Below are 26,778 nucleotides of genomic sequence, written 5' to 3' on the forward strand. Positions count from 1 at the left end.
CGGATCAATGGGCCGGATAGTCCAAGTAGCTTAGGCCTTTAAATTAATTTTAAAAAAAATATGGTAGAAGAAGCCAAACATTTCAAATGGAGAAGAAGTTAGATTTTCCCGCCTTTTAAAGTGTCAACAACTGAGAACTGAGGACTGTCTGTTTCTGATTTTATATTTTCCATTTAATGATTTAATTATTACATTATTAACATTTATTAGCAGATTACATTATAATTTATTAACTGGTATTGTTGCAAAGTAAGTTATTGTTCAGTTTATGATCTTATATTACACCATATTAAATTTCCTTGCATTATTATTACAAGATTAGGAATGATGGTAAAGCAACTAAAGATATTCATTCTTTTCTAGAGTTAAATACATACAAGCTAGGCAAAATGGTTCGACGAGACTATGATAAAGAGGGAGGTAAGTATTTGTTTAAAAATGTAATGTATTCTTTCAAAAATCTACCCACTCTTATAGAAAACTTAAAGACATTTCTAATGGAGTATTGTGTCCAAGATGAAACAGGAAGGAAGCATTTTAAATACGTAAATCAGTTAACTAAACTAGCCCATCGTGAACAAACTGCGATGTATGTTGAGCTTGATGATCTGCATGATTTCAATGAAGAGTTGGCAAATGAGTTGATTAACAACACAAGACGCTACAGTACTCTTATATCAGACATTGTTTTTGATCTGTTACCTACCTTTGTCGAAAGAGATGTTGTTGCTAAAGACGCTCTTGATGTTTACATCGAACATAGGCTTATGATGGAGCAGAGAAATAGACTGCCAAACGAACAAAGAAGTGATAGGAATAAGTTTCCTCCAGAATTGATGAAGAGATAGTAAGTTAACTTGTACTTGCTTTAATAAATAATACTGATTTTTTTTTCAATTCTTAGTGAAATTTACTTCAAAGATTTGTCTACAAGAAAACACGTTCCAATTAGGGAAGTGAAAGCAGATAGTCTTGGTAAACTAGTGACGGTAAAGGGCATAGTGACCCGTTCGACCGAAGTAAAGCCAATGATGTGCGTCGCAACTTACACTTGCGACCAGTGTGGTGCCGAAACATATCAACCAGTAGCTGGTCTAAGTTTCATGCCCGTTACTCTCTGTCCAAGCGACGATTGCAGAGTAAATAAGGCAGGAGGAAGACTGTATTTACAAACCAGGGGATCAAAGTTTACAAAATTTCAGGAGTTGAAAATTCAAGAACATGTAAGATTATCTGAAATTGACTTTAATAAGAAATTTATGTATTTTTTGTTTGTTTTATGCAATAGAGCGATCAAGTTCCTGTCGGACATATACCGAGAACATTAACAGTATTTTGCAGGGGTGAAGTGACCAGGCGAGCTTTACCTGGCGATCATGTCGCGGTCACTGGTATTTTCTTGCCGCTGGTACGCCAAGGTTTCAAACAACTAACGGCTGGACTGCTTTCAGAAACCTATTTGGAAGCTCACGTAAGTTAGCGCGCCCATTTTAAATACAGGGCGTTCCTTAGTGACATACTGTAGCTTGGGAGATATGTTATGAGATAGCCCAGATCCCATAATAACGACAGGAAAAAGGGACACCCTGTACATGGCGAATCGTGCGTAATTACGCGATTTTAATTTTCCAGAAAGTTAGTTCGCTGAATAAGACCGAAGAGGAGACGGCCCAAAGTTCTCTCACCCCCGAAGAATTGGCCATCCTGACCGAAGACGACTTCTACTCGAAACTGGCCACGTCAATTGCGCCAGAAATTTACGGACACGTGGACGTGAAAAAGGCGCTGCTCCTGCTATTAGTAGGGGGAGTTGACAAGCGGCCGGACGGCATGAAAATCCGCGGCAACATCAACATCTGCTTGATGGGCGACCCGGGAGTGGCAAAATCACAATTGCTCGGCTTTATCGATCGACTCGCACCCAGAAGTATGGAAAATTATTTCACTGTGGTACTTGGGTAAATTAAAAAATTTCTCGCCTTTTTTTTTAGGTCAATACACCACGGGGAGAGGTTCTTCGGGTGTGGGTCTCACTGCGGCCGTGATGAAGGACCCGTTCACTGGCGAAATGATGCTGGAAGGAGGGGCTCTGGTACTGGCCGACCAAGGTGTTTGCTGCATCGACGAGTTCGATAAAATGGCCGACCAGGACAGAACAGCGATTCACGAGGTCATGGAACAACAAACCATAAGTATTGCCAAGGTAATTTAGTTTATTTTTCGTTAAGTTCCGTCTATAGACGTAACGTTTTACCTGTCAGTTAAGACGGCCCACCTCAAGGACTGTATATATTCTAAAGGACTGTTCGATCGCGTCAAATCGCCGCTGTCGTAGTCGCCGTGGAATGCTACGTCACGCAGGGACCAGCGCTGCACAGTGCGGCGGATGGTTATTCTAGCGGGACAAAATCTCAAGAGCAATGTTTGGAATTAAAATCTAAGAACGTAGCAAATGGTCTAATATATTGCAACTATATGGTTAAATTTATTTATTTATTAACAACTTAATTTATTAATAACTAAATACAAGATAATAAAACTATGATATTATTCGTACATGACACACAAAAACCGTATTGTAAACTATTGCCAAATACATAAAATTATGAAGATGAAATACTTACAAAAAACTCTTTAACGGTTATTTTTTAATAACTTTGTAATCTTGTGACACCTTCTATATTTTATTTTAAAAAATTATATTTTATTTTACAAATAATAATTAAGATAGATATTTTAATTTTAATTTTAACACTCGGTAATTGTAAATTCATATATAGTAAGTATCTAAGACAATTTTTTAAACTCAGTGCCTTTTAGTGGAGTTGTTTTGTTTTTATACTATCCGATAGAAATTAAACTTTTTGGGTATTCACCTGTTAAGCTTGAACTCCCTGTGACTGACCACCTGTGTTGGTAATTATTGGTAACTCAAAAGATCTACATCATTCAATATATCGATATTTGAAAAAAAGTGAAAGTTTGATATCTGCAGAACAAAGGCACGAAGGATTTTAACAAATAATATACGTACAGTAGAAAAGTACATACCTTTGGCAATCTTCAACATAATTTGGCTTTGGAATAAAATGTATAAGCACTTGTAAATATGTTGTTTTCGTATGATCTCTGCCTTGCTGAGCAGAAAACGACCAAATTTGGTTGATAAAAATGTATCGAAATACAAAGAATATTCATGCATTTTTATATCAATTGGAATGTCTATTATTTATTCTTCAGTACACATTTTTTGGCTTATTTCTAACCAAACGCTTTTGTCCCGCTAAATTTATCTTCCAACGCACTGTGCGCTCGTCCGTCAAATGCAAAAATAACTGTCGCTGTCTAAAATCTTTAGCGCCAACTTCAACTCGGTCCCCAGATGACGTAAAAAAAACTGACAGTGCAAGAAGATAGGAATCGAACTATCCTTATCTCTATAGTATTCTTGGGCCCACCTAGGGTTCCATACGACATAATTTAGACTATGTGAATCTTCAAGCCTAATGTCTGCCCAAAACAAATGGAGAGTTTATGAATGACTTGTGAACTCTATTTTATTTCTGCCTCTATCTAAACCCTGTTTCTGACTTTATTTTTTTTACGTTAACTTAGAAGTTTTATTTTTTCACAGCTTCAAGGGACTGTAGACCTGAGTATGTGGTTTTAATTCAACTCAATACATCTACGCGTTTTTTAGATAAAGGGTCTTGACGGACAGCAGGACATTCGGATATATACATGGTGTCCCAGGCTGAGCGTGCATTAGAAGTGTCTAGAGAACTACCATATCTAGTTCGGGGAATTTTTGCATATCATTGTTTCACAACGAGATCTACCGATTAAAAATATTTTCAATCCGGAAATACCGAAACTTGACAGTAACTTTCTTATATTAGCTTACTTCGGGTTTTTCTTATTACTGATTCTGAACCGTTCTAGAACTGTGATGCGCATGCGCAGAAGGAAAAACGGAGAAATTATTTCATTAGCGCATGCACGGCAGAGTTTTAGGACAGTTCAGAATCGGTAATAATAAGAACCCGAACAAAGCTATTAAATGGGTACCTCCATTTTTTATTACATACCTAAATTCTTCTCTGTAAAATTTTATGAATTTTGATATCAAACACTCTGTACCTAACGTAAAATATTGAAAATTTTTGGAGGAAAAAAATTGCCTGTCAAAAAAATTGGTATAGTCTAAACGTCAAATTTGGCGATTACCACAACCACTGTGTCATAAAGAGAAGATATCTGGCTATCTATTTCAAAAATGCAATTGTCCTAATGTCATTTAATATTGACCCTTGCAAATTATCGTAAATCATTTTTTGCAAATGGAAACCTACCTACTTTTTTTATTGTGCTGGTGAAAAGGTTTTCCAATTCGTTACCTTTTGGTTATACATGTTTCTATACCTAAAATCGACGGTTTTTAAGTTATTTAAGATTTAGTTTTAAAGCCTATATTTTTCTTGATTTTAACAAAAGTAGTCTATGACTTTTTAAACGTCAAGCGACGTAAAATAATATATCTGGCCATGTCATATGACACTTTGTTAAAAAATCAGTATGTGATCGATCGTCATTTCCAAACCAACATTGCGCCGTTTTTTTTAGATCATACAGTATGTGTGTCATCAGTTTTTCACAAGTACACGGGACCTATAGTTTATTGCCGAATCTGAACGGCACTATTTGAGAGGCTGTACAAGGCAAATATACACAAGGTGGTTTGCCATTGCCTTCCTTGAGGTGGCGGCTCGTAGGTCGCTTTATTTAGTTAAATAAATATTTTTATTTAAATAAATAAAGCGACCGTACTGGCTGGGGATCGAACCCAGTACCTTCCGCTCCGCTGATCGACACACTAACGCTGGAGCTACGGCCTGCCACTAGATATCACTAAAGCGAAAATCCGAAATATATTTTTATAAATGCACTTTAGAGTTGGTTTCTATTTGAAAAAAAAATGATTTACGATAATTTTTTAAAAGCTCAGATAAAGCTATTTTAAAAGCTCACAATTAAATCAGCCCCACGTTGGGCGCCAAGAATTGCCGCGTCCTTTTCTAATTTGAAGTTCAATAAAACACAAGTTTACTTAATCGGTAATGAGTTGCATAGAGGCCACTAGCTTTTTAATTTTAACAGCCTGGTGGTCGGGGTTCAAAGATATTAATAAAAGGGCGCCACGAGATTATACTCTATGAACTCGGCATAAAAGATGTTACTATTAAGTAGACTTCGACACTAACCTCGAACTGTTGAGTGCAACTACCATGAACTTCAAATATTACTATAATTCGTTAAACTTAATTGACTCTAACTTAACTATGAGACTAGACTGTAAATAATACTAGTAAAAATATTTAAGCAATTTATTAAAATATGAAAAAGTTTATATATATAAAAAAAAGAAATATGTTAAGATAAGCAAATTGAATGGTGAGAAAAGAAATTAGAATTTAAATCAAACGAAATAACTAAATCTATGACGTCATACCCCCTTATCTAACTTAATACTGGATACAAACAGGGTAGTTTGCATAAATGAAATCTATACTATACTAATCTAAACTAAAATTGTACAGTCTTACTCTATTCGATTGTACTTGAAAACTTCCTCCGGCTGAACTACGGCGTATAGCTACAGGGTTGCTACGACGGTGTACAGCAGCTCGGGGGACTGTCACTGGAGCCCTTCAGCAAATGTACAGGCAGGTGTAGGACTTCAAAAGGTGAACATAAAAACCCTAAATAACATTGGTTGTCTTAGAAAAGAGCCTCAATTATAGAACAAGGACTAGCACAACGTGTAAGAGTTAATAAAGGTAATAAAGAAGGACTAATCAAATCTGAATTTTACATCAACGAGGGTTTATGATGTCCAACGGGTACCTCTACACGGACAACAGGAACGGATGGAATTCTGGACTGTTCTGTGCTACGGTCTGGATCGGTCTTCTTGCTCTACAATTACGAACAACCAAATAAGATTTAAGAAAGATAACACTCAACTAATCTTTCTACACCACGTAGGCGTGGAAAAGTCGAAAACTAGACAACAATATGAACAAAAATCAGTTGGGCATTGACTTAGAATAGGCAGAAGAATTATAGCATACCTTGGAACTATTCGGGGACTTCTTGGGCACGTGAAATCGGAATATCGGTCGGAAAATTTGGCTATTTTAATCCCATTGCGGAAATTGGTCGGCGGTCCATAAAAATCATCAAAATCCAACCACGTCTCTGACCAAATATGTTTCGGAAGCCTTAATCCTTCTTTACGAAGACCTGCTATTCACCAACAGCGAATGCTTCACGAAACGGCAGCCAGCTCTTCACGATGATACCCGGTCGGGGAGTACACAAGAAGTGATGCAAGGATTCGATTTCCTTCACAAAATCAGATTTCAACCGGAAATCTCCCTCCAGGATATAGATAGAGAACTATATATCTTGACTAGTCCAACTCACAAAAAGGCATAAATAAAAAACGATGTTCTAGAATATTTTCCAACAGCCATATTTCATATCCGGTCAATGAACGAACTTAACTCAGAAATTCCACAATTAAAATGAACGAATTGCACACTGCGATCCACATCAAAAATAAACGATTTAACTACAAAATTTTATCTGATAATTATAAAATTTCAATAACCAAAGCAAAGGATAAATAAATAAATCCAAAAAATCTGATTTGATCTGACAGTGACAAGTGACGGAAAGGATATCAAAGATAAAGAGAGATCGACAAAAATTCTAATGCTGGGCCAGTGACAATATTGTGGAGCTGTAGCTGTATAATATCACGGTGTATATCGGGTTGCATAATCGTAAAATTTAAATAAAATAATATTTAACAATAAAATTATAGTAAACATGATGCAAAAATAATAGTTATTTGCGATAATTTATGAGTTAGCACACAGAGGTCGTAGAGAGGAAATTTGACTGTTACAACGGCCAATATTATATGACATTTAAACAATTTAATTTTTGAAATAGATAGTCACATGTCTTTTCTTTATGGCGCAGTGGCTGTGGTAATCACTAATTTTGACGTTTAGAGTACACACATTTTTTTGGCAGGCAATTTTTTTTCCAAAAATTTTAAATATTTTTTTTCTCAAAAATGGCTAATGTTAGATATAGAGTGTTTGATATCAAAATTCATAAAATTTTACAGAGAATTTAAGTATGTAATAAAAAATGGGGGTACCCATTTGAAATAAGAAAGTTCCGATATTTCCGCTATATTGAAAATATTTTTAATCGATAGGTCTCGTTGTGAAATAATTATGTATAAAAAATTCCTGATCTAGATATTTTTTTTACAGTACAGTTTTCTAGAAACTTCTAATGAACGCTCAGCCTGGGACACCCTGTATATTATATACCTACAAATTCGTACGAACCCTCCTTGTGTTAGTCTGACTCGCACTTGCCCGGTCTTTCAAAGATAAGAACGCCATTTGATTGTTCCAGGCCGGCATAATGACCTGCTTGAACGCCAGGGTCTCGATCCTGGCCGCCGCCAATCCCGCCTACGGCCGCTACAACCCCAAAAGGACCATCGAGCAAAACATCCAGCTGCCGGCCGCCTTGTTGTCCCGTTTCGATCTGTTGTGGCTGATCCAGGACAAGGCCGACAGGGACAACGATCTGAGACTGGCCAAACACATAACGTACGTGCACCAGAACTGTAAGCAGCCGCCCAGCCAGACCGAGGCGCTCAGCATGACGGTGATGCGCAAATACATAGCCCTGTGTAAATTGAAGGAGCCGGCCATACCGGAAGATTTGACTGATTTCATCGTTCGTAAGTACTAAGGGCTCAAACGCACTGACGACCAGGTCGTTGCGACCTGGTCGTCAGTGAGTTTGAGCTCTAAGTAATGCCAAATTTCAGGGGGTGATTACCCGTCAAAAGTTTTAAAGTTACTGAATATTAAACTGTTGTATGAAATATTTTTTTTATTTGCCTTGTTTTTTGTCTTTATTTATGTCTTTTTTTATTTTCTTAGGTGCTTACGTAGAACTGCGTAAAGAAGCGCGCAATTCTCAAGACATGACATTCACTTCGGCCAGAAATCTTTTGGGCATCCTCAGGCTGTCAACGGCTTTGGCACGGTTGAGACTGTCAAATGTCGTAGAAAAAGATGACGTAAACGAAGCCATACGCCTCATGGAAATGAGTAAAGATTCGCTAAACCAAACTATCGAAAATAGAGGATACAGGTAAATTCATTATGCAAAAAAAACTTATTGAAATAAGTAGATATAGAGGAAGTTTCTCCAGGTTTACTTCTTTCTTTTTTTTACTTTTTAGGCCACCAAATGTCAACGACAAGATATTTGCCATCATCAGGGAATTGGCCGGTAGTGAAAAAACCGTCAAAGTGGCCGATATTCTAGAAAAATGTGCGTCGAAAGGTTACAATCCTGACCAAGTTGACGCTTGTATTGAAGAGTACGAAGAGTTGAACGTGTGGCAAATCAACCAGACGCGTTCAAAATTAACATTTATTTAAGTTTAAACAGTTTTTTTTGTTTGTGTGCCTTTTTTGTATTTTGAAAATAAACTAGAAATTTCTCTAAGTATGTTTTATTTTGATCCTAGAAAATATAGAAGAGAATAAGTCTTATTGGAAAAATTATTATTTCTTTGGTTTTACAACAACAAAATAAAACACTAATTCAGCACAATACAGTGTTTAAAAATAAACTGTTTTATTATTTATTTCATTTATGTATGATCTCTTTGGCGGAATTTATTTTTAAAAAATTGGCGCCTAATTTGACATTTATATCAATTATTCTTCTTTTTTTAATTAATTTAAAGGCCTAAGCTACTTGGAATTCTTCTTTTAAATAATTACATAATTAGAATATAAAATATATCTTCTTGTTTCAATCACTGGCTCATATAGTATGGTTATAGACTATAGTGTTTTAGTAGCCCAATTTTTCCCGATCATATATAATTTTTTTCTAACCTAGATCATATATAATTGTCCCGTGTAAATGTCAAAAATCTTATTTGACAGATTGCCGAATGGCAGCGTAAATTCGCGCAGACGCAATTACCATTATCAGAGCTCGTAAGAGAGATACAATTGCTTTTTGTGTTTCTAGTCTATATAAAAAAAGAAAAATCGCAAAGGAATTATTGATTAGAAGTTTTAGAATCAAAACTTCTAATATTAGTACTGATTAATAGTAATATGAGTAATGCACCCAACCAAAATGAATCAGGTCTAGAGCAGCAGGTACGTGTTAATATAGATTTTCCTTTGCCTAAGCGCATTCCGTTAACCCGGAAGTTTCCTGACAATGGAGGTCGCAGGAACTTCTATTGATCGGTAAATCCTGCAGACATTTTATGTTTATATTAAGTAATGCTGTTATTTCAATATAAAACGATCCAAATATAGAGCTTTATAGGAATCATGCTTTCAGTAACTCACATTGTTCAAGGGAATTCCATATCACATCCGTATTTTTAACAGAACAGTCAAGTTACCAAGTAATCTTGAATATTTCTAATAGATTTTAACAAAAAAAAAACAATTATTGTGATTTGCCCTAAATATTTACTAGGTATAAGTATATTGATCCTATAGGTATTTCAAAATTATCCATCAAAACTTATTGATCAATATGAAATAGGTATTTCAGTTTTTTTTCAGTACATTTACATAATCAAATAAAACTGAATTTTGAAAATGTATCTTTTTTTATCCATCCTTAAAAAATTTACAAAATATTTCTTTAGTTCCTGTAATTAACCCATTTACACCTACTGTCCTTTTAAAAGGACTTTAAAAAGAAACCTGCGAATATCCAGTTCACTTATTAGTTTGAAGATGGGGCCAGTCTAACACTTTAAATTCAACATTTCTGAAACAGAATTAATTTGGTTCGATCGTATTCCTTTTGATTTTACATTGATAGTGACGGTAATAAAGTCTATTGAATATTACAATTTTACAATGAATGACAAAAGGTAAGTTATCTTCAAACTTGTTTATAATTTTCTTATTATTTTACTTATTTCTAACCAAGAACAACATAAACTAATCGTTTTTTGTATTGGAAGTTATATTTTGTGTTTGTTATTCCATCCATTGACGTGCATTTGAGCATGTCCTTTTAAAAGGATGGTAGGGTTTTATACTACTATGGATATTTTTTAGGTATTGGAAAAAGCCACTGACTTTGGCAGAACTGTTAGAGGAGTTGGAAAGTGATTCTATACCGCAGGTTCCTAAAGGCATTGTGATTTTTCCACCGGAAAATGCCAACGATACCTGCGACACAGACGAAGATTCTGGGGACGAGAATGATGTAGTACCGAATAATTTACCTGGGGTGCAGTTGAGAGCTCAGGCCGAAATTGATTTTGAGGTGGAAAGTGACAACGATTGGGACAGCGATGATGGCTTACCATTGTCAAATTTTATAGAGAGGCGACCTAAAAATAGCAAGACGTTTGCTTATACCCTAAATAAAGATTTAGAGAATTCGTTTTTGGAATGGCAACCAATTCAAAATGTAAAAAATAATCGTTCACCTGGAACTACATTTAAGATCTTTTTTGATAAAGACTTAGTAGAAGAAATTGTTAATTTTAGCAATGTATATTCACAGCAAAAAAACCGCACCGGTGACATTACGGTAGACCGAGATGTACTGCTTCTAGGGGTGTTACTTGTCAGTGGTTACGCAAGCGTTTCAAGACGGCATATGTATTGGCAGAACTGCGATGATACTCAGAATAAGCTTATATCAGCCGCTATATCCAGAGACAGGTTTCAATTCATAATGAGTAATCTTCATTGTAATGATAATACGACTCTTGACAAAAATGACAAATACTGTAAACTTCGCCCATTATTTAACAATCTAAATAAAAAGTTTTTTGATTTTGCACCAATTGAACAGAACCACAGCTTTGACGAAGCAATGATACCGTACTTTGGGAGGCATACCTGCAAGCAGTTTATAAGAGGAAAGCCGATAAGGTGGGGGTATAAATTTTGGGTAGGTACTCTACGACTAGGATATATAGTTTATTTTGACCCGTATCAAGGTTCGTCGACAACAATTTCAGAAAAATATAAGCATATGGGTTTGGGAGCGTCAGTTGTACTCCAATATGCCGATATGTTGCAAAAAATGCCTTATCAGCCCTTCCATCTCTTCTTTGATAACTTCTTTTCTTCTTTATCGCTTCTAAAAGAGTTAAAATTGAGGAATATTCAGGCAACTGGTACTATACGCGAAAATAGGATCCCCAAATCACCATTCAGTAACTCGACAGTTTTAAAGAAAAAGGCTAGAGGCACATTTGAATATGGAGTTGCTGACAATGAAATCGCCTTGTGCAAATGGAATGACAATAGCGTCGTTACATTGGCCACTAATGCTTGTACAGTTTTTCCAGTACATAAAGTGAAAAGATTTTCTCAGTCTGAGAAAAAGCATGTGAGTATAGATCAGCCACGATTAATTAAAGCATATAACGAAAACATGGGTGGCGTAGATCGCAGTGACCAAAACATAGGCCAATACAGAGTTTCCATACGTGGTAAGAAGTGGTATTTTCCTTTGTTTTCGCATTGTGTCGACATGGTAGTACAAAACTCATGGCACCTTCATAAAAATGATGGTGGTACCCTTGACCAACTACAATTTAGAAGAGATATCGGTACAGAACTATTAGAATCCCACAAGAAAAGCACTAAGAAAGGGCCTTCAAAGTTGCCGAAAAACGCGCACCAATATACGCGCTATGACAGACTAGATCATTTAGTGATATACCAAGAAAATCAGCGAAGGTGTGCTGTGTGCCACAAAAAAGCAAATTTCTTGTGTCAAAAATGCAATATTTCTCTTCACCCAAAAGATTGTTTTATCAACTATCATACCAATTAGTTTAAATTTTGAGTTTAAATATTTTGTAAAACTTTTTGATAGAATAAATTAACATATTTTTGATTTGTATTTTATTTATTTAGCAGCAGCTCTTAAACCTACTGTCCTTTTAAAAGGCCACCGTTTTTTTGGAAAACTGAACAACCAAATTTTTTTTTTGCATTTTTTCCTAGCTCAAGTGACCTTAATTTAACCGTTTTCAAGAAAAAAATACATAAAATGCAAAAAAATAGTTTCAGGGTTATATGGGTTAATATCATTATTTATCACTTCTTTCCACTTTACTAGTCTTCATATTTTTTTTGCAGAAAAAGAATGTTTCTAATCATAATTATTGATTGTTTTTATCTTTGAGTATTTATTTAGTACTACCAGAAAACATTTTTTAACTTATGGGTAGTTAAATATTAAATAAATAATTATATAAATTAATCAAATTAAGATAAAATTGATTACACTAGAATTTAGGTCAGTTTTTGCAGGAAACAAAATATTTAACATATACAGTGTGTCAGTTAAGTTGTTGACATCTCCATGCTCTCATACTTTGAATGCTTTGAAGTATACAGGACATTGAATCTTTACATACAATCTAAAAATCAAATTTTTTATTTAATTAATTATAGGGTGGAGGGGTAAATAAGAATTTTTTTATTTTTTTAATTATCTATAAAAATGTGATTTCAATAATAAATGTGTAGAAAAAGCAAGACCCTGAGAGTGTCTTGCATGTTGGGTCTTGCTTTTTGTGCCAGACCAAGATTGTATCTGTATTAAGGAGGTCTTTGCTGCAGATTTTGTGATAATGATCCTGAAACAGCAGGGCACATAATATGTCACTACGGGGCTCTGGTTCCCAAGCGTGCAGATTAGTGTTGGGGCTGGTCAATTGACCACTTCTTATTTGACCAGTCAAATTTGGTCAAAATGTCTTAAATAACATCCTACAATTGTAGAATGTTATCTATCATTATTTAATAATAATATGGTATTTCATAGTTATTATGGGTTTCTAATGTCCAATTTACCTATAACCGTCTTCAAGGAATACGATACGATACGATAGCTATTCCGATAATCTCAATAAAAATATCAGAAAAAATAACAACTGCATCAGTAATAAGAAAAATTGATATGGCCTGTAGCCTGTAGCGATACAATGCAGCATATTTACTCGATCCTAGATATAAAGGAGAGAATCTAGCTCCAGAAGAACTCTAACGCGCGACTACGTTGATCGTACAACTTGGTATCAATGAATCTAAAATTGAAATACTTGGAGAGATATCAAATTTTAGAACAGCATCAGATGCATTCAATAATCGAATAATATGGAGAGCCGTAAAAAGTATTAAATCAGTATGTAAAACATCGTTAGATATTACACCATCAACTTGGTGGGACAGTTGGTAGAATAAATCGGTACTTCACAATGTTGCAAAAAATTACTAAGAATGCCAGCCTCCTCAGATTCTTGTGAATGAAACTTGTCAACTTAGGGAATTGTTCATAATAAATTAAGAAACAGGTTGACCACTATAAGATCTGGTAAACTTTAAATTTGGTTATGTTAAATATAATTTAAATATAATAAACAAAAATGGAAGGGTTACTGACCTCAACGTAAGCAGTTCATCATCTGAAGCTGACATGTCTTCGTCTTCAGACATCGACTATGAAGATGAAGATGAGAACTTATCACTGTCTACTAATGTCAATTAGTTGTTTGTTTTGAATTAGAATAAAAGTATTTTTAAAATAACTTTGAAATGTTCTCTGTTTATATCAAGTTGAAATAGAAATATGTTTTTGTTAATTTTCTAATTTTAATTTTTTTATTTTAAAAGGAAATATTCTTTATTTATATATTATTTCAACAATTATGTGAAATAAAATATTAATTTGTTTTTATTTGTTTCATTGTACCACAGATTATACAGATTATAATATTTGTTTTTTCTTTATTGTTTTTCGTGGTTCCAATTTTCGGAATCGGGCACTAGTTAGGTGACTAGTTTGCGCACATAACACGCCCACTTATGGCCTGTAAAATTGTGCACAGCGCCTGACCGGCACAATTATTAGAGAGATATCGGAAAACTGAATAGCGTCATCCAGTATTTACGCGTACCTTATCATTGTTACGATATGCGCGAGTCAATTTTTAACGCAACATCCGCTAATAACGTTACCGCCTGACGTAATTTGCGGATCAATTACACCAAGCGCTCTTTCTAAATAACCTCTGATAACGTTTAAAAATTGCTTAAATGGGCATGTGCGGGTATTTGACAACCGGAGCCGGCCGGCGAGATCTTTTATTTTAGGTTATGTTTGAATTGTTTTGAATTATTGCTTTAGTTTTATTAGGTAATTTGATATTTAAGTAGCTGAGATTAGTTTTAATTAAATAAATATGGTCCAAAATATGGATTCCACCTCTTCCAATAGGTACTTAAGAACCTATAAATAAAGAGTCTTAGGTTTACAGTAGATGACGACTTAGCCCTTCTAAGAGAATTTGTTGCTTGTTGCCCTAAACCCACTGGCAGACGTTGAACAATAAAGCACTGGAAATAAGCACTTTAGCCCTTTAGTTTTAAAATACCTAGTAAACAAAATAATTTCAAAGTTTTAAATTCAAAGTTAGGTTAAGTTTAAATAGCGGACGCGACGCGATCAGAATTCTTTCCGATCCGATAACTATAAATGAAGAGAGTTAATACCACCTCACGTAAAGGAAAAAACACCTGGCCTTATTAATGTCCATGCACGCTATTCGGTTTAGCGATATCTCTCTATTACGCTGTTTATTGTTATTTTACGCGAGTTAATTTTTGCGCACAGGAAATTTGACTCGTTTGCACATCGTCATAAAAAACAATTTTCGTACCACGAATTAGGGACAAGATTTTTATCCGTATACTTATAGGATACCTAATCTGTGATTGTACTTTTAAAATTATTTTGGTCATTGACGGAAAAAAATTGACAGGTCAAATCCACAACCCTAGTGCAGATATAGAAATGGGACAAACAAAATAGGCCTCACAGGCTGCAGTGTTTTTGCCATAGATCACAATGTAGAGGGGCCTTAAAATCACTCTCACTTTTGAGAAACACCGAGTGTATATATTTTTTTCTTTGTTTTCTTTAGTTTGCTGGTCTGGACTTGCAGAGTCGCGGTACAAGCGGCCGTTACGTGCCTCCACACTTGCGCAACAAGCCACAGGGCGGGGGCGGCTCCTCCCAATCGGAGGCGGCCACGAGCAGCGGTTACGACAGGGGCGAATCCAGGGTCAGTGGCGGCGGTAGCGGCGGCGGTGGTCGCAACTACAACAGAGGCGGCGGCGGCGGCAGGGATAACAGGGGCGACTTTTCCAGCTTCAATACACGCGGCAGAAGGGGCGGCGACTACCAGAACGGCGACTCCTACGAGAGGAGCGACGATTGGAACCGCTCAGGGGGCGGCAGAAACCAAGACAGGTCCGTATTTGGATTTTTTTTTCAAATCTACAAACAGGGTGCAATGATTTAAATCAACTTGATTTAAATAAAAATTTAAATCGTGATTTAAATTTTAAATAGAAGAAATAAATATCAAACTTAAGAAAGGCTTACAATATGCAAAACTAATTTTCTACGTCTGGACATGTAAAAAACGTAGAAACTTGGTTGGCGTAGAAAATTAATTTTCTACGTGTAGAAAATACGGTAGAAAATCTAAAATTTTCTACCTACCCAACCCTATTTAGGGGCGGTGCTGCCAAGATGGTAGTTTTTCCCTAAATTTAGGAAATTTCATATAGGCTCTCTGTTGCCAAGGTGGGATATTTTTTCCAAATTTAGGGAGTTTTGTATAATCGCGTTGTTGCCAAGATGGTGAAATTTTTCACCAAATCTAAGGATTTTCGTATCGATATCATTTATTTTTCTTAGGGAGCGCGATCCACCGGCAGCCCGCAATGACCGGTGGCAGGAGCCGGAACGGTCGTCGAGGGGCGGCGAGCGCTGGAGCGAGGGGGGCGGCGGGGGCGGTCGCTGGAACGACGACCGCAGGGGTGACCGACGGGGCGACGGCGGCGACTGGACCGTGCCGCTGGCCCGCGACGAGCGCCTCGAGGTGGAGCTTTTCGGAACGGGAAATACGGGCATCAACTTTAGCAAGTATGAAGATATTCCTGTTGAAGCAACCGGAGAGAAAGTCCCGCATCATATTACATCTGTGAGTATTCGCATTATGCCATCTGTATTTTTGAAATAGGTACATTTAATTTGTTGGAGAAGTTTTGGAAATGTGTTGGAAAATCGGATTACAAATCAAAATTTCCCATTAAAAAAATGCAATCTAACCTAACCATAATATACCATATAAAATTAAATAATTGAAAGATCGGGCTACGGAAAATCACACAAATTTTCGGAAAAATTTTGACCACTTCGCACACAGTCGTCAATTAAAAAAAAACTACTATTTTAGTATTTTAAATATTTTAATAAACGCAAAAATAGCTTAGTATTTACAAGGCGAAGTTATAAAAATTTGGAAGAACTAATAATGCACTGACGCACACAAAAATCAAACGAATACTAAATTTCATTTATCAAAAGCATTCGATAATCGTGGCTCAACGATAACCATTTAGTAGCACGGCGAGGTTGTCACATATGCTTTAGTATACAAATGAATGAATGATTTTATTCGAATAAAACCATTCGCTCTAGTTGAAATCATTCATTCAATAACCTTTCGATAGTCTAATTCCTTCGATAGTTCCCATCGCTAGTTAAAAATGTTATTAAATTGTCAAGGAATTATTGTCTTCCATGCACGAATACGTGGATATCAAAGCATTTTACTAATTTTCGTTTTCTCTACCCGTTCCAGTTTGAGGAAATACAGTTGACAGAGATCATCCGGTCGAACATCGCTTTGGCCCGGTACGACACTCCCACGCCCGTGCAGAAGTACGCGCTGCCCATAATCCTGGGAAAGCGCGACGTGATGGCGTGCGCGCAGACCGGCTCGGGCAAGACGGCCGCCTTCCTCGTACCCATCCTCAACCGCATGTACGAGTCGGGGCCGCCCAACTTCCAGCACGCGCGCAGCCGCCGCAAGCAGTACCCGCTGGGCCTGGTACTAGCGCCCACCAGGGAGCTCGCCACGCAGATCTACGACGAGAGCAAGAAGTTCGCCTACAGGTCGAGGGTTCGGCCTTGCGTCGTGTAAGTATACTCTCACAAAGATCTATCTTATGAACATATATGTTGATATAAAAAATTAATCTTGTTTTTGCGTGAGGAATCTTTCTACGAGATGGCACACGTTTTGAAACACTCCGTACACTGAAATTTCTTTTCGCAGATACGGCGGAGCGAACATAGTGGACCAGCAGCGCGACCTGGAGCGCGGCTGCCACCTGCTGGTGGCCACGCCCGGCCGCCTGCTGGACATGATCGACAGAGGCCGCATCGCGCTCGACTACTGCCGCTACCTGGTGCTGGACGAGGCCGACCGCATGCTGGACATGGGCTTCGAGATGCAGATCAGGCGCATCGTGGAGAAGGAGTCGATGCCGCGCACCGGCGAGCGACAGACCCTAATGTTTAGCGCCACGTTCCCCCACATGATCCAGATGCTGGCCAGGGACTTCCTCGATAACTACATTTTCTTGGCGGTGGGCCGGGTCGGCTCCACCTCGGAAAACATTACCCAAAAGGCGAGTATTTTTCTTCTTCTCACTAATAATATAGAGCAGTGATGGTGAACATTTTGAGCTCAGTGCGTCAACATTTTGAAAAATCGAAACATACTTTTCGTGGCGTGTAATAATAATATTGACTATATTTGGCAACATATTCTGCAGATAAGAGTTCTTAAAATGTTTCATTTCAGAGGTGTGGAAGAACATTTCCACCGTTTTTTATATAAAAAACTCTTGAATAAGGGCTCAAACGCACTGACGACCAGGTCGTTGCTACCTGTAATACCATTGAATCAAATGATACAACTAGGGAATGCAATCCCGCAAATGCGGGATCCCTCTGAGATTTCGCGGGATCAAAGTTGCGGGATTTACCGTGCGGGATCTGCGGGATCGACACGTTACTACTGGGTAACCGAATCGATCTCGATTAAGATCAAACCGCTTCGTTCCGGACCGATGCGTCGACGCTCGGAACCCGGGGGATTCCCCTTACGGCTTGGCCATTAAAATTAAGTGAAACAAACAGGTTAGTTGTTAGATTTCTTTCTCTTTCTGGCGTATGTGCGTAAGTGAAGAAAAGCGGTTAACTAGTACTGGTGAAGAATTTCGTCAAATAAACTGCCGGACATAATTATCGGGACAAGCAAAATTTTAGGGTAAATTTAAAGTTGAATATCTCTTGAACTAAAAAAGATTTTGGGATGCGGTTTGGACCTGGTTTTAGATGCATCTATTGTGATTAAGATGCTATGTGGTTTTCGAAAATATATTTAGTGAATTCTCGTATACAGGGTGTTTTATAAGAGTGTGAATATTTGGTCAAGAATCTTTTTTACCGCAAATTTACAATTTTTAAAAAATCGAAATTTTTACCAAGTACGACTAATCTGTATTGAAATTACAAAAAACCGTTTGATCGTTTTTTTTTTGTTTTAAGGAAAATACGATATTTTTTCGATGCATTTTAAAAGCAGATAACTAACACAAGTTAAAAAAAAATCAACATCAGAATAATATTTTTATTCATAAAATAAGTAGATAAATTATAATAAAATTTAAGTTTATTTAATATTAAATATATTTTTTGAACACCCTGTATACATCGTTCCAAATTTCTGTACAGCTAGTTTAAGATACACGCTATATCAATATATTGTGGGCCTATGCAAAATGTACAATGCCTTTTGTGCCATTTAGGACCAAATGTATGACTATTGTTTACAGTCCCGCAATTTTGCGGATCAGCGGGATTGATTGCTTTAATCCCGCACGTTTGCGTGATTGAGATTTTGGTGCGGGATTGCATTCCCTAACATCGATATTAACATCGAAATCATATTTTTCATGTCAAAAACACCCGAAACATAATTTTTCATACAAATATCGACGTTAGTTCAGAAATTATTTGAAAAAATAAAAATGAAACTTCTACACCCTGTATCTCCAAAACAAAGTATCTTAGGACTATTTTTACTTATTACATGTCGTTTCTCTTGCAGATAGTTTGGGTGGAAGAGAACGACAAAATCTCCTTCTTGCTGGACCTGCTGAACGTGGCCGACCTGCACCAGCCCTCCGCCGAGAGCCTCACGCTGGTATTCGTGGAGACGAAAAAGGGCGCCGACTCCCTGGACGCCTTCCTGCACAACGAGGGCTACCCCGTCACCTCGATCCACGGCGACAAGACGCAGCACGAGCGCGAGGACGCCCTCAAGCAGTTCCGGTCGGGCGTGTCGCCCATCATGGTGGCCACGGCGGTGGCCGCTCGCGGCCTCGACATCCCCCACGTCAAGCACGTCATCAACTTCGACCTGCCCTCCGACATCGAGGAGTACGTGCACCGGATCGGCCGTACCGGCAGGATGGGCAATTTGGGTCTGGCCACGTCGTTCTTCAACGAGAAGAACAGGAACCTGGCCAACGGCATGTTGGATTTGCTGATCGAGGCCAAACAGGTGCGTGTTTCTCAATTTTTTGTGGTGAATTTTTTTTAACTGAAATCGCTTGTTAAAAATCATACAGTCTACCGGGTATATCTTACACCCCTATAACTTTTTTATTTTTTCAGATAAAAAAACGAGATTTGGTGTGTCAGTATATCACATAAATTAGGATTGTTTGATGTGTTCAATTGTATTCCGTTCACTTCCCTGTATTTTTTGGTATTTTTTACTTTGTTCAATAAAAAATGACACTCTGAACTTTTGACATTTTCGCTTGATAAATCGTGTTTTAAGAGTCTATTACTCTGTACTATTCGGGTCGTCCTCAGGGGTCGAGTAAAGCGGGTGTGGGGCCGAAGGAAATATATACACACACCAGAAAAGTCTAGGGATATTACAATTTTATCCAGCCATCTCCAGTAATTGTATTATTTGCATTTCTGATATAATAAAATTAAAGTAAACAAATAGTTTACAGGAGGCATTGGAAATAAAAATGCGAAATTTACCGAATTTTTCAAATTTACCTTGATTTTTATTGAACTCAAAAAAATACACACATTTTTTTTTATTCTAAACTGTGAATTAAAAAAAAAGATAAAACCATTTTTACTTAATAAAGGGTATGTCCTCCTCTACTGTTCATTACAGCCCTACATCGTCTCTCTATGCTCCTGGTCAGGTTGTCGATCTCTTCTTGAGGTAAAGCCCGCTACGCTGCATTCACGGCCCGAACCAGATCCCTACGAGTTTCACGAGGCATACCCATTCTCAAAATTCTTCTTTGGACCGCGTCCCATACGTGCTCGATGGGGTTGAGGTCAGGAGATTGTGCCGGCCAGGGTAAGATGTTTAATTGATGAGCATTGATAAACTCACTTACCACTCTGGCTGTATGAGGCCGTGCATTGTCATGCATGAGAATGAAGTTTCTTCCAAAATCATTGGCATATGGTAACACGACAGGCTCAAGAATTAAATCACGATATGTGATTCCTGTTAGAAACCTTTCAAGAAAAACGAGATCGGTTTTTCGGCCTAACTGGACTCCTCCCCAGACTATAACTGTTCCACCTTGATAAGGGTGCACTTCCTGAACATGATCCAACCGAATAAGATTTCCCGGTTCTCTCCATACCCTAAGCCTTCTCGAATCCGGATGAATTCCAAAGCGTGACTCATCCGTGAAGAGAACATTGGCCCACTGTTCATTCGACCACTGAACATGATCTTGAGCCCACAAATATCGTACCTCTTGATTTCCTCTCGTTAAGGGTTGAACTTTCCAGGGGCGTCTGCTTCTTAAGTTGACCTCTCTTAATCTATTGCGAACAGTGTCAGGACTAACGGTTACATTCTGTGTTTCCTGGAGAATTAAACTAAGCTCTGGTGCTGTAAGAGTCGGTCGGCGTCGAGCATTTAATTGTAAAAAATGATCTTGCTGAGGGGTAGTAATGCGATTGCGCCCTGTGTGCCTTTCAGCAACATCACCACTTTCACGGTAGCGTGCACTTAATCGCGATATTACACTTTGCATTGTATTTAATGCTCTAGCTACGTCGATTTGGCGCATTCCAGCTTCGAGCATACCCATGGCCCTTAGCATTTCGTCTCTGTTAAGATGTCTATGCTCCATAATGTCGTTTAATACTAAACAGAGTTATTGAATGAATTCTGGCCAGTTATCATAAAAACATAGCCAGTACAGGTTAAATTCGAACAATTGAGGCTAGGTGCTTTTTATACATTTGACAAAAAATGCACAAACACTTCTGCAAATATCCCAAATTTAGAAATAACTAGTGTGACTACTTCGTTTCAATCGAAGTAGAGAGAATCGGTCTACAAATACGTGGTTGTTTATTCAAAACATTTATTTTTAACTTTAATAAAATGATATCCTTAGATTTTTCCGGTGTGTGTATTATATTTCAGAAATCTGCCTAAGGCTTAGCCCGATCCTGTCGTGTTAAGCCACACCCAAAATTCCAAACACACATGCTTTGATTAAGGCTTGATTAAGGTTTGCAGAGCTTCAGCATTCGCCATAAAATAGCAAGCAATTTGTTACAAAACCGTATAAATTATATATCACTGTAATCACAAAACTTCAATGTATTTCCGTATTGTAACGGAATTTTAAATTGTGTCATTATTTTCGAGAAAATTTAGTCCAAACATAAGGAATATTTTATTGATGTTTGACCTTCAAAATCTTAAAAATAAAGTTGTCTAAAAATGTGCTACAATACGGATATAGTATAATCCTTTATCTTTAATTTCCTTCATTTGTGTAAGGAGCCTTGGAAAAATAGATTTTATCATCTAATGTTTTTCCTGTCTTGTCCTGGCCAGTTAGAAGATGTATTTTTAATCATATCTCATTTTTTTTCAAATTGAACGAGGGTGGCTCATTAGCATATTTGAAAAAAGCATTTTTGTACAAATAATTTGGTTCCACACACTTGGTATTTCGAGTCAAATTGTCGTTATAAACCGCATGTTACAATTTAAAATAGACCATATTATGCGAAAATTGTCAAAAGTTGATATAATCACAGATTATACAGATTATAAACTTTGTTTTTTCTTTATTGTTTTTCGTGGTTCCAATTTTCGGAATCGGCCACTAGTTAGGTTACTAGTTTGCGCACATAGGACGCCCACCAATGGCCTGTAAAATTGTGCACAGCGCCTGACCGACACGGTTATTAGAGAGATATCGGAAAACCGAATAGCGTCATGCAGTATTTACGCTTATCTTATCATGGTTATGATATGCGCGAGCCAATTTTTAACGCAACACCCGCTAATAACGTTACCGCCTGACGTAATTTGCGGATCAATTACACCAAGCGCTATTTCTAAATAACGTTTAAAAATTGCTTAAATGGGCATGTGCGGGTTTTTGACAACCGGGGCCGGCCGGCGAGATCTTTTATTTTAGGTTATGTTTGAATTGTTTTGAATTATTACTTTAGTTTTATTAGGTAATTTGATATTTAAGTAGCTGGGATTAGTTTTAATTAAATAAATATGGCCCAAAATATGGATTCCACCTCTTCCAATATTAAAGAACCTATAAAGAGGCTTAGGTTTACTGCAGATGACGACTTAGCCCTTCTAAGAGAAATTGTTGCTTGTTGCCCTAAACCCACTGGAAGACGTTGAACAATAAAGCACTGGAAATCAGCACTTTAGCCCTTTAGTTTTAAAATATCTAGTAAACAAAACAATTTCAAAGTTTTAAATTCAAAGTTAGGTTAAGTTTAAATAGCGGACGCGACGCGAACAGAATTCTTTCCGATCCGATAACTATAAATGAAGAGAGTTAATAGCACCTCACGTAAAGGAAATAACACCTGGCCTTATTAACTTCCATGCACGCTATTCAGTTAAGCGATATCTCTCTATTACGCTGTTTATTGTTATTTTACGCTAGTTTATTTTTGCGCACAGGAAATTTTACTCGTTTGCACATCGTCATAAAAAACAATTTTCGTACCACGAATTAGGGACAAGATTTTTATCTGTATACTTATATGATACCTAATCTGTGATATAATGATGTGTCGTTCTATTCAGAGTGTCATTTTCTATCAAATAAAGTAAAAAAATACCGAGGGTGTACGTGTTTCTATGGTATGAACTGACCCTAGTAGATACTGTAAAAAACTAAAAAAAACTAGGACTTTTTTGGACATCAATACCGTACGGTTTACGTTAAGACATTAATTAAAAATAAAAATTAAGACTTAATAAGTATCCTTGACGTTCGTTCTTTTTACAGGAATACCCTTCCTGGTTGGAGGGCGTGGCCAGCGACAGTCGCGTGTCCAGCTCGGGTAGGAGGGGCGGCAAAGGACGGTACGGGGGCGGCGGAAGCAGTTTCGGTAGCAGGGACTACCGGCAGCAATCGGGAGGCCAGTCGAGCCAAAGAAGTCAGAGATCTGGCGGGGCATACGGCAGTAGCGGATACGGCAATGGAGGTAATCCATTCGACAATGTTTTTTCTTTAAACTTTCATGAATTTTTAAAGCTTAATATACAGGGTGATCGGAATTGTGATTGGGAAACTTCGACAACATATTCTGTATTACAGTTGAGGGTTGGAACCTTTGGTGTTACACAGCAAAATAAAAACACTAAATCACCACAATACACCAAAAGACTTTTACACTGGACGCGCGTTTCGCTAACCATGTTAGCATCATCAGCAGATGATTATAAACTAAAGTACAATCTACAAGTTGAGCGTTTATATACTCGCTCAGTGGGCGTGGCAAAATCTAGCCAACCGAGTCAGAGCCCACTGAGCGTAACAGTTAGATTTCCGCCACTAGAGTAGTAGGAACAAAGAACTTGAAATAATTGGATGTCTCTGTTCATACTATCTTTACATTTATTAATTCTGATGCTCTCATATGCATCTAATTGCCTGTAATTTGAGACTTGTTTAATTAATTTTAAATTATTAAGATCTATACAATGTTAATCATCAATATGTTCGGCAACGCAAGATTTATCCGGTCTACCATATCTTACTTACAGATTACCATTTCTAGATGTATTAGTTATTAGAAATACAAATAATTGCCTGGAATTTAATATCTATAGGAAAAATACGACAACACGCAGATATATTCCTAATGAATCACATCATAGTGTTGAACATAAAATGGCTAGTTTAAATTTTTTAGTTCATAGATTACTTAGTTTCCCACTTTCCAACGAAAGAGATTACATTAGGAATGTAGCTGAGTGTAATGGATATTCTCCTTCACTAGTTGATAAATTAATTAGAAAACGTAGGTATAGGTTAATGATTTCTGAAAATTCGACTTTTCAAGTGGAGAAAGATACGTCTAAATATTTTGCGATTCCGTTTGATAGAGAGTTATCCCGTGGTCTAAAAGGAATTTTTAAGAATGTCAATTATAAACTTATGTAAAGTGCTAATAATAAATCACAACAATTATTAGGTAATCCAAAGGATAAAACACCTCCACTGGAAAGGTCGGGTATTTATGAAATTTCTTGTAAAGATTGTAATCAGAAATATGTTGGGCAAACTAGAAGATCAATATTAACTAGATTTAAAAAATATTTAGCTCAGATAAGATATGGTAGACCGGATAAATCTTGCGTTGCCGAACATATTGTTGATAAAGAACATTGTATAGATCTTAATAATTTAAAATTAATTAAACAAGTCTCAAATTACAGGCAATTAGATGCATATGAGAGCATCAGAATTAATAAATGTAAAGATAGTACGAACAGAGACAACGCGCAACGGTCCAATTCCTTCAAATTCTTTGTTCCTACTACTCTGGTGGCGGAAATCTAACTGTTACGCTCAGAGGGCTCTTACTCGGTTGGCTAGATTTTGCCACGCCCACTCGGTGCCCACTGAGCGAGTATATAAACGCTCAACTTGTAGATTGTACTTTAGTTTATAATCATTTGCTGATGATGTGTATTGTGGTGATTTAGTGTTTTTATTTTGCAACATATTCTGTAGATAAAAATAAGTAAAAAAGTTTATACAAAGGTGTGGATTTAAAAAATCTTTCCCAATTCTTTTTTAGATCTTTCAATGTAACTTATATCAAAAATTTAAGTTTTTACAGCCCACTAGAAAAAAATATATTGAAAAAAAAAATAGATTTTTTGTGCCACTCTGTATATAATTAATTTTTTTAGGTGGTGGCCATTATGGCGGAGGAGGCATGGATCGAGGCAGTAACTTCGGCGGAAATTACAACTCGAATAGCCAGGACGATTGGTGGTAAACAGTGATTGCCTTCGAGATATAGAGAAGCAAGATAAACGTATACCTGTTACGTTACGTCTAGGTCGACTTACTTCATTATTTTGGTTAACATATATTTTTTCGATAGAAATTATAATTAACATGTTTTAATCTTTCTTCCTAAATTATTATATCTTGTTTCAAAATAAGATTAATGCTTGAATATATATCTGAGAAATCTTTGAGCTGTTGTTTTATTACTTGCATCGATACGCTCTGGGACTGTATGAAGAGTTATAACTCAAGAAAGGGGAACACAATAGATCTATACAGTTGTGGTAATTAACTTCTCCTACAACATAATCTACCTCTGCAAGCCCCCCATACACCAGAAGGTTTGGCGGACAAATCCTATCACAGGCCAAATCTGGCAGTTTTTATTTTGATAAACATTTTACTTATCTTGGTACGTAACAGGCCAAGGCCGCATCTTCTGGTGTAAGCGGTGCTAAACTTTCATCACTTTCTTTTATAGTTAAACATGCTTCTTGTTTTGCACAAGTTGTACAAGCCTATCATATCTTACAAACTAGGCAAGTAATGTTGTCAATTTCCCAATCACATTTCTATGAATATTTGTATCGATCTCTATTAATTATTCAACATATATCTTGAACTTTGGCAGTAAACAATGTACAAGTTCATCTTGAATCAAGCAATTGGTCTTTTTCTTCCGTGATATAGGACCCCCTTAAGAAGTAGCACTTGTTTATTGATTTGGTATAATTGAAGCTGAAAACTGAAAAGGAACTACATAGTTTTCATTTAATTTTACCTTTTAATTGTTATTTTTGGTTCTTCCACGATATTCGATTGACCGCCAACTGTCAATTACGAGAACTTGAATGGTCAGTTTATTTGATTTTCAAAATTTTCCAAAAAATAATATTTTTCGTATAAAAAACGTTGTGAAATATATATAAAAATCATCTTATGCTTAATTTACTTTCAATTTGAAGTAAATCAAAGCAATAATTTAACTTCTTTGGCAAATTTTTGAGAAAAAAAAGCGTTAATAAAAAAACCTAGGCAACCAGTAAAACACACTTGTGTATTCCTTATGGTTGTGTTAACTATAATATTCTTTGCTTATGGGTATTTCTTCTGCCTTAATATCTTACCTATATCTCACCGCTCAATCCCGACATAAAATAAGTACTTATATAAAAAACAAAAAACTATCATTTGGGATTCGCAGAAGCGGCGTGCGATGTTAACTCATCCTAACTTTCTGGCGCATGAGGTCTATGAGGTTGTGGGAACTGGCTAGCCCGCGATCCGCCTCTTGAGTTGTTAGGAAGTTTCCGGTCGTACGATGTCTGTCAAGGTAGTCTATGATGACGAGGCGCCGGTCAATTCT

General features: G+C 36.8%; 3 protein-coding genes across 3 annotated transcripts; all 3 read left to right on the forward strand.

The window, feature by feature from the left end:
• The first annotated feature begins 84 nt into the window (after window positions 1-84).
• Window positions 85-8,613, forward strand: LOC115876462 (DNA replication licensing factor Mcm7). The gene is made up of 10 exons (XM_030892252.1): window positions 85-249; window positions 364-420; window positions 478-847; window positions 905-1,223; window positions 1,289-1,471; window positions 1,633-1,927; window positions 1,992-2,203; window positions 7,501-7,834; window positions 8,040-8,253; window positions 8,345-8,613. Exons 2-10 carry the CDS (start codon window positions 390-392, stop codon window positions 8,544-8,546), a joined length of 2,160 nt encoding a protein of 719 aa, XP_030748112.1. The 5' UTR covers window positions 85-249; window positions 364-389; the 3' UTR covers window positions 8,547-8,613.
• A 459-nt stretch (window positions 8,614-9,072) lies between these two features.
• Window positions 9,073-25,601, forward strand: LOC115876464 (ATP-dependent RNA helicase bel). Its single transcript, XM_030892254.1, has 8 exons — window positions 9,073-9,284; window positions 15,110-15,438; window positions 15,892-16,177; window positions 16,841-17,178; window positions 17,318-17,672; window positions 19,160-19,615; window positions 23,394-23,592; window positions 25,310-25,601. The coding sequence occupies exons 1-8, from the start codon at window positions 9,240-9,242 to the stop codon at window positions 25,396-25,398; spliced, it is 2,097 nt and encodes a 698-aa protein (XP_030748114.1). The 5' UTR covers window positions 9,073-9,239; the 3' UTR covers window positions 25,399-25,601.
• On the forward strand, window positions 10,732-12,017 carry LOC115876465 (piggyBac transposable element-derived protein 3-like). The gene is made up of 2 exons (XM_030892255.1): window positions 10,732-11,176; window positions 11,311-12,017. The coding sequence occupies exons 1-2, from the start codon at window positions 11,174-11,176 to the stop codon at window positions 11,950-11,952; spliced, it is 645 nt and encodes a 214-aa protein (XP_030748115.1). The 5' UTR covers window positions 10,732-11,173; the 3' UTR covers window positions 11,953-12,017.
• Window positions 25,602-26,778: the final 1,177 nt, after the last annotated feature.

The sequence above is a fragment of the Sitophilus oryzae genome, unplaced genomic scaffold, assembly GCF_002938485.1.
Source record: "Sitophilus oryzae breed Bouriz unplaced genomic scaffold, Soryzae_2.0 scaffold_1436_pilon_pilon, whole genome shotgun sequence".
NCBI lineage: Eukaryota > Metazoa > Arthropoda > Insecta > Coleoptera > Curculionidae > Sitophilus > Sitophilus oryzae.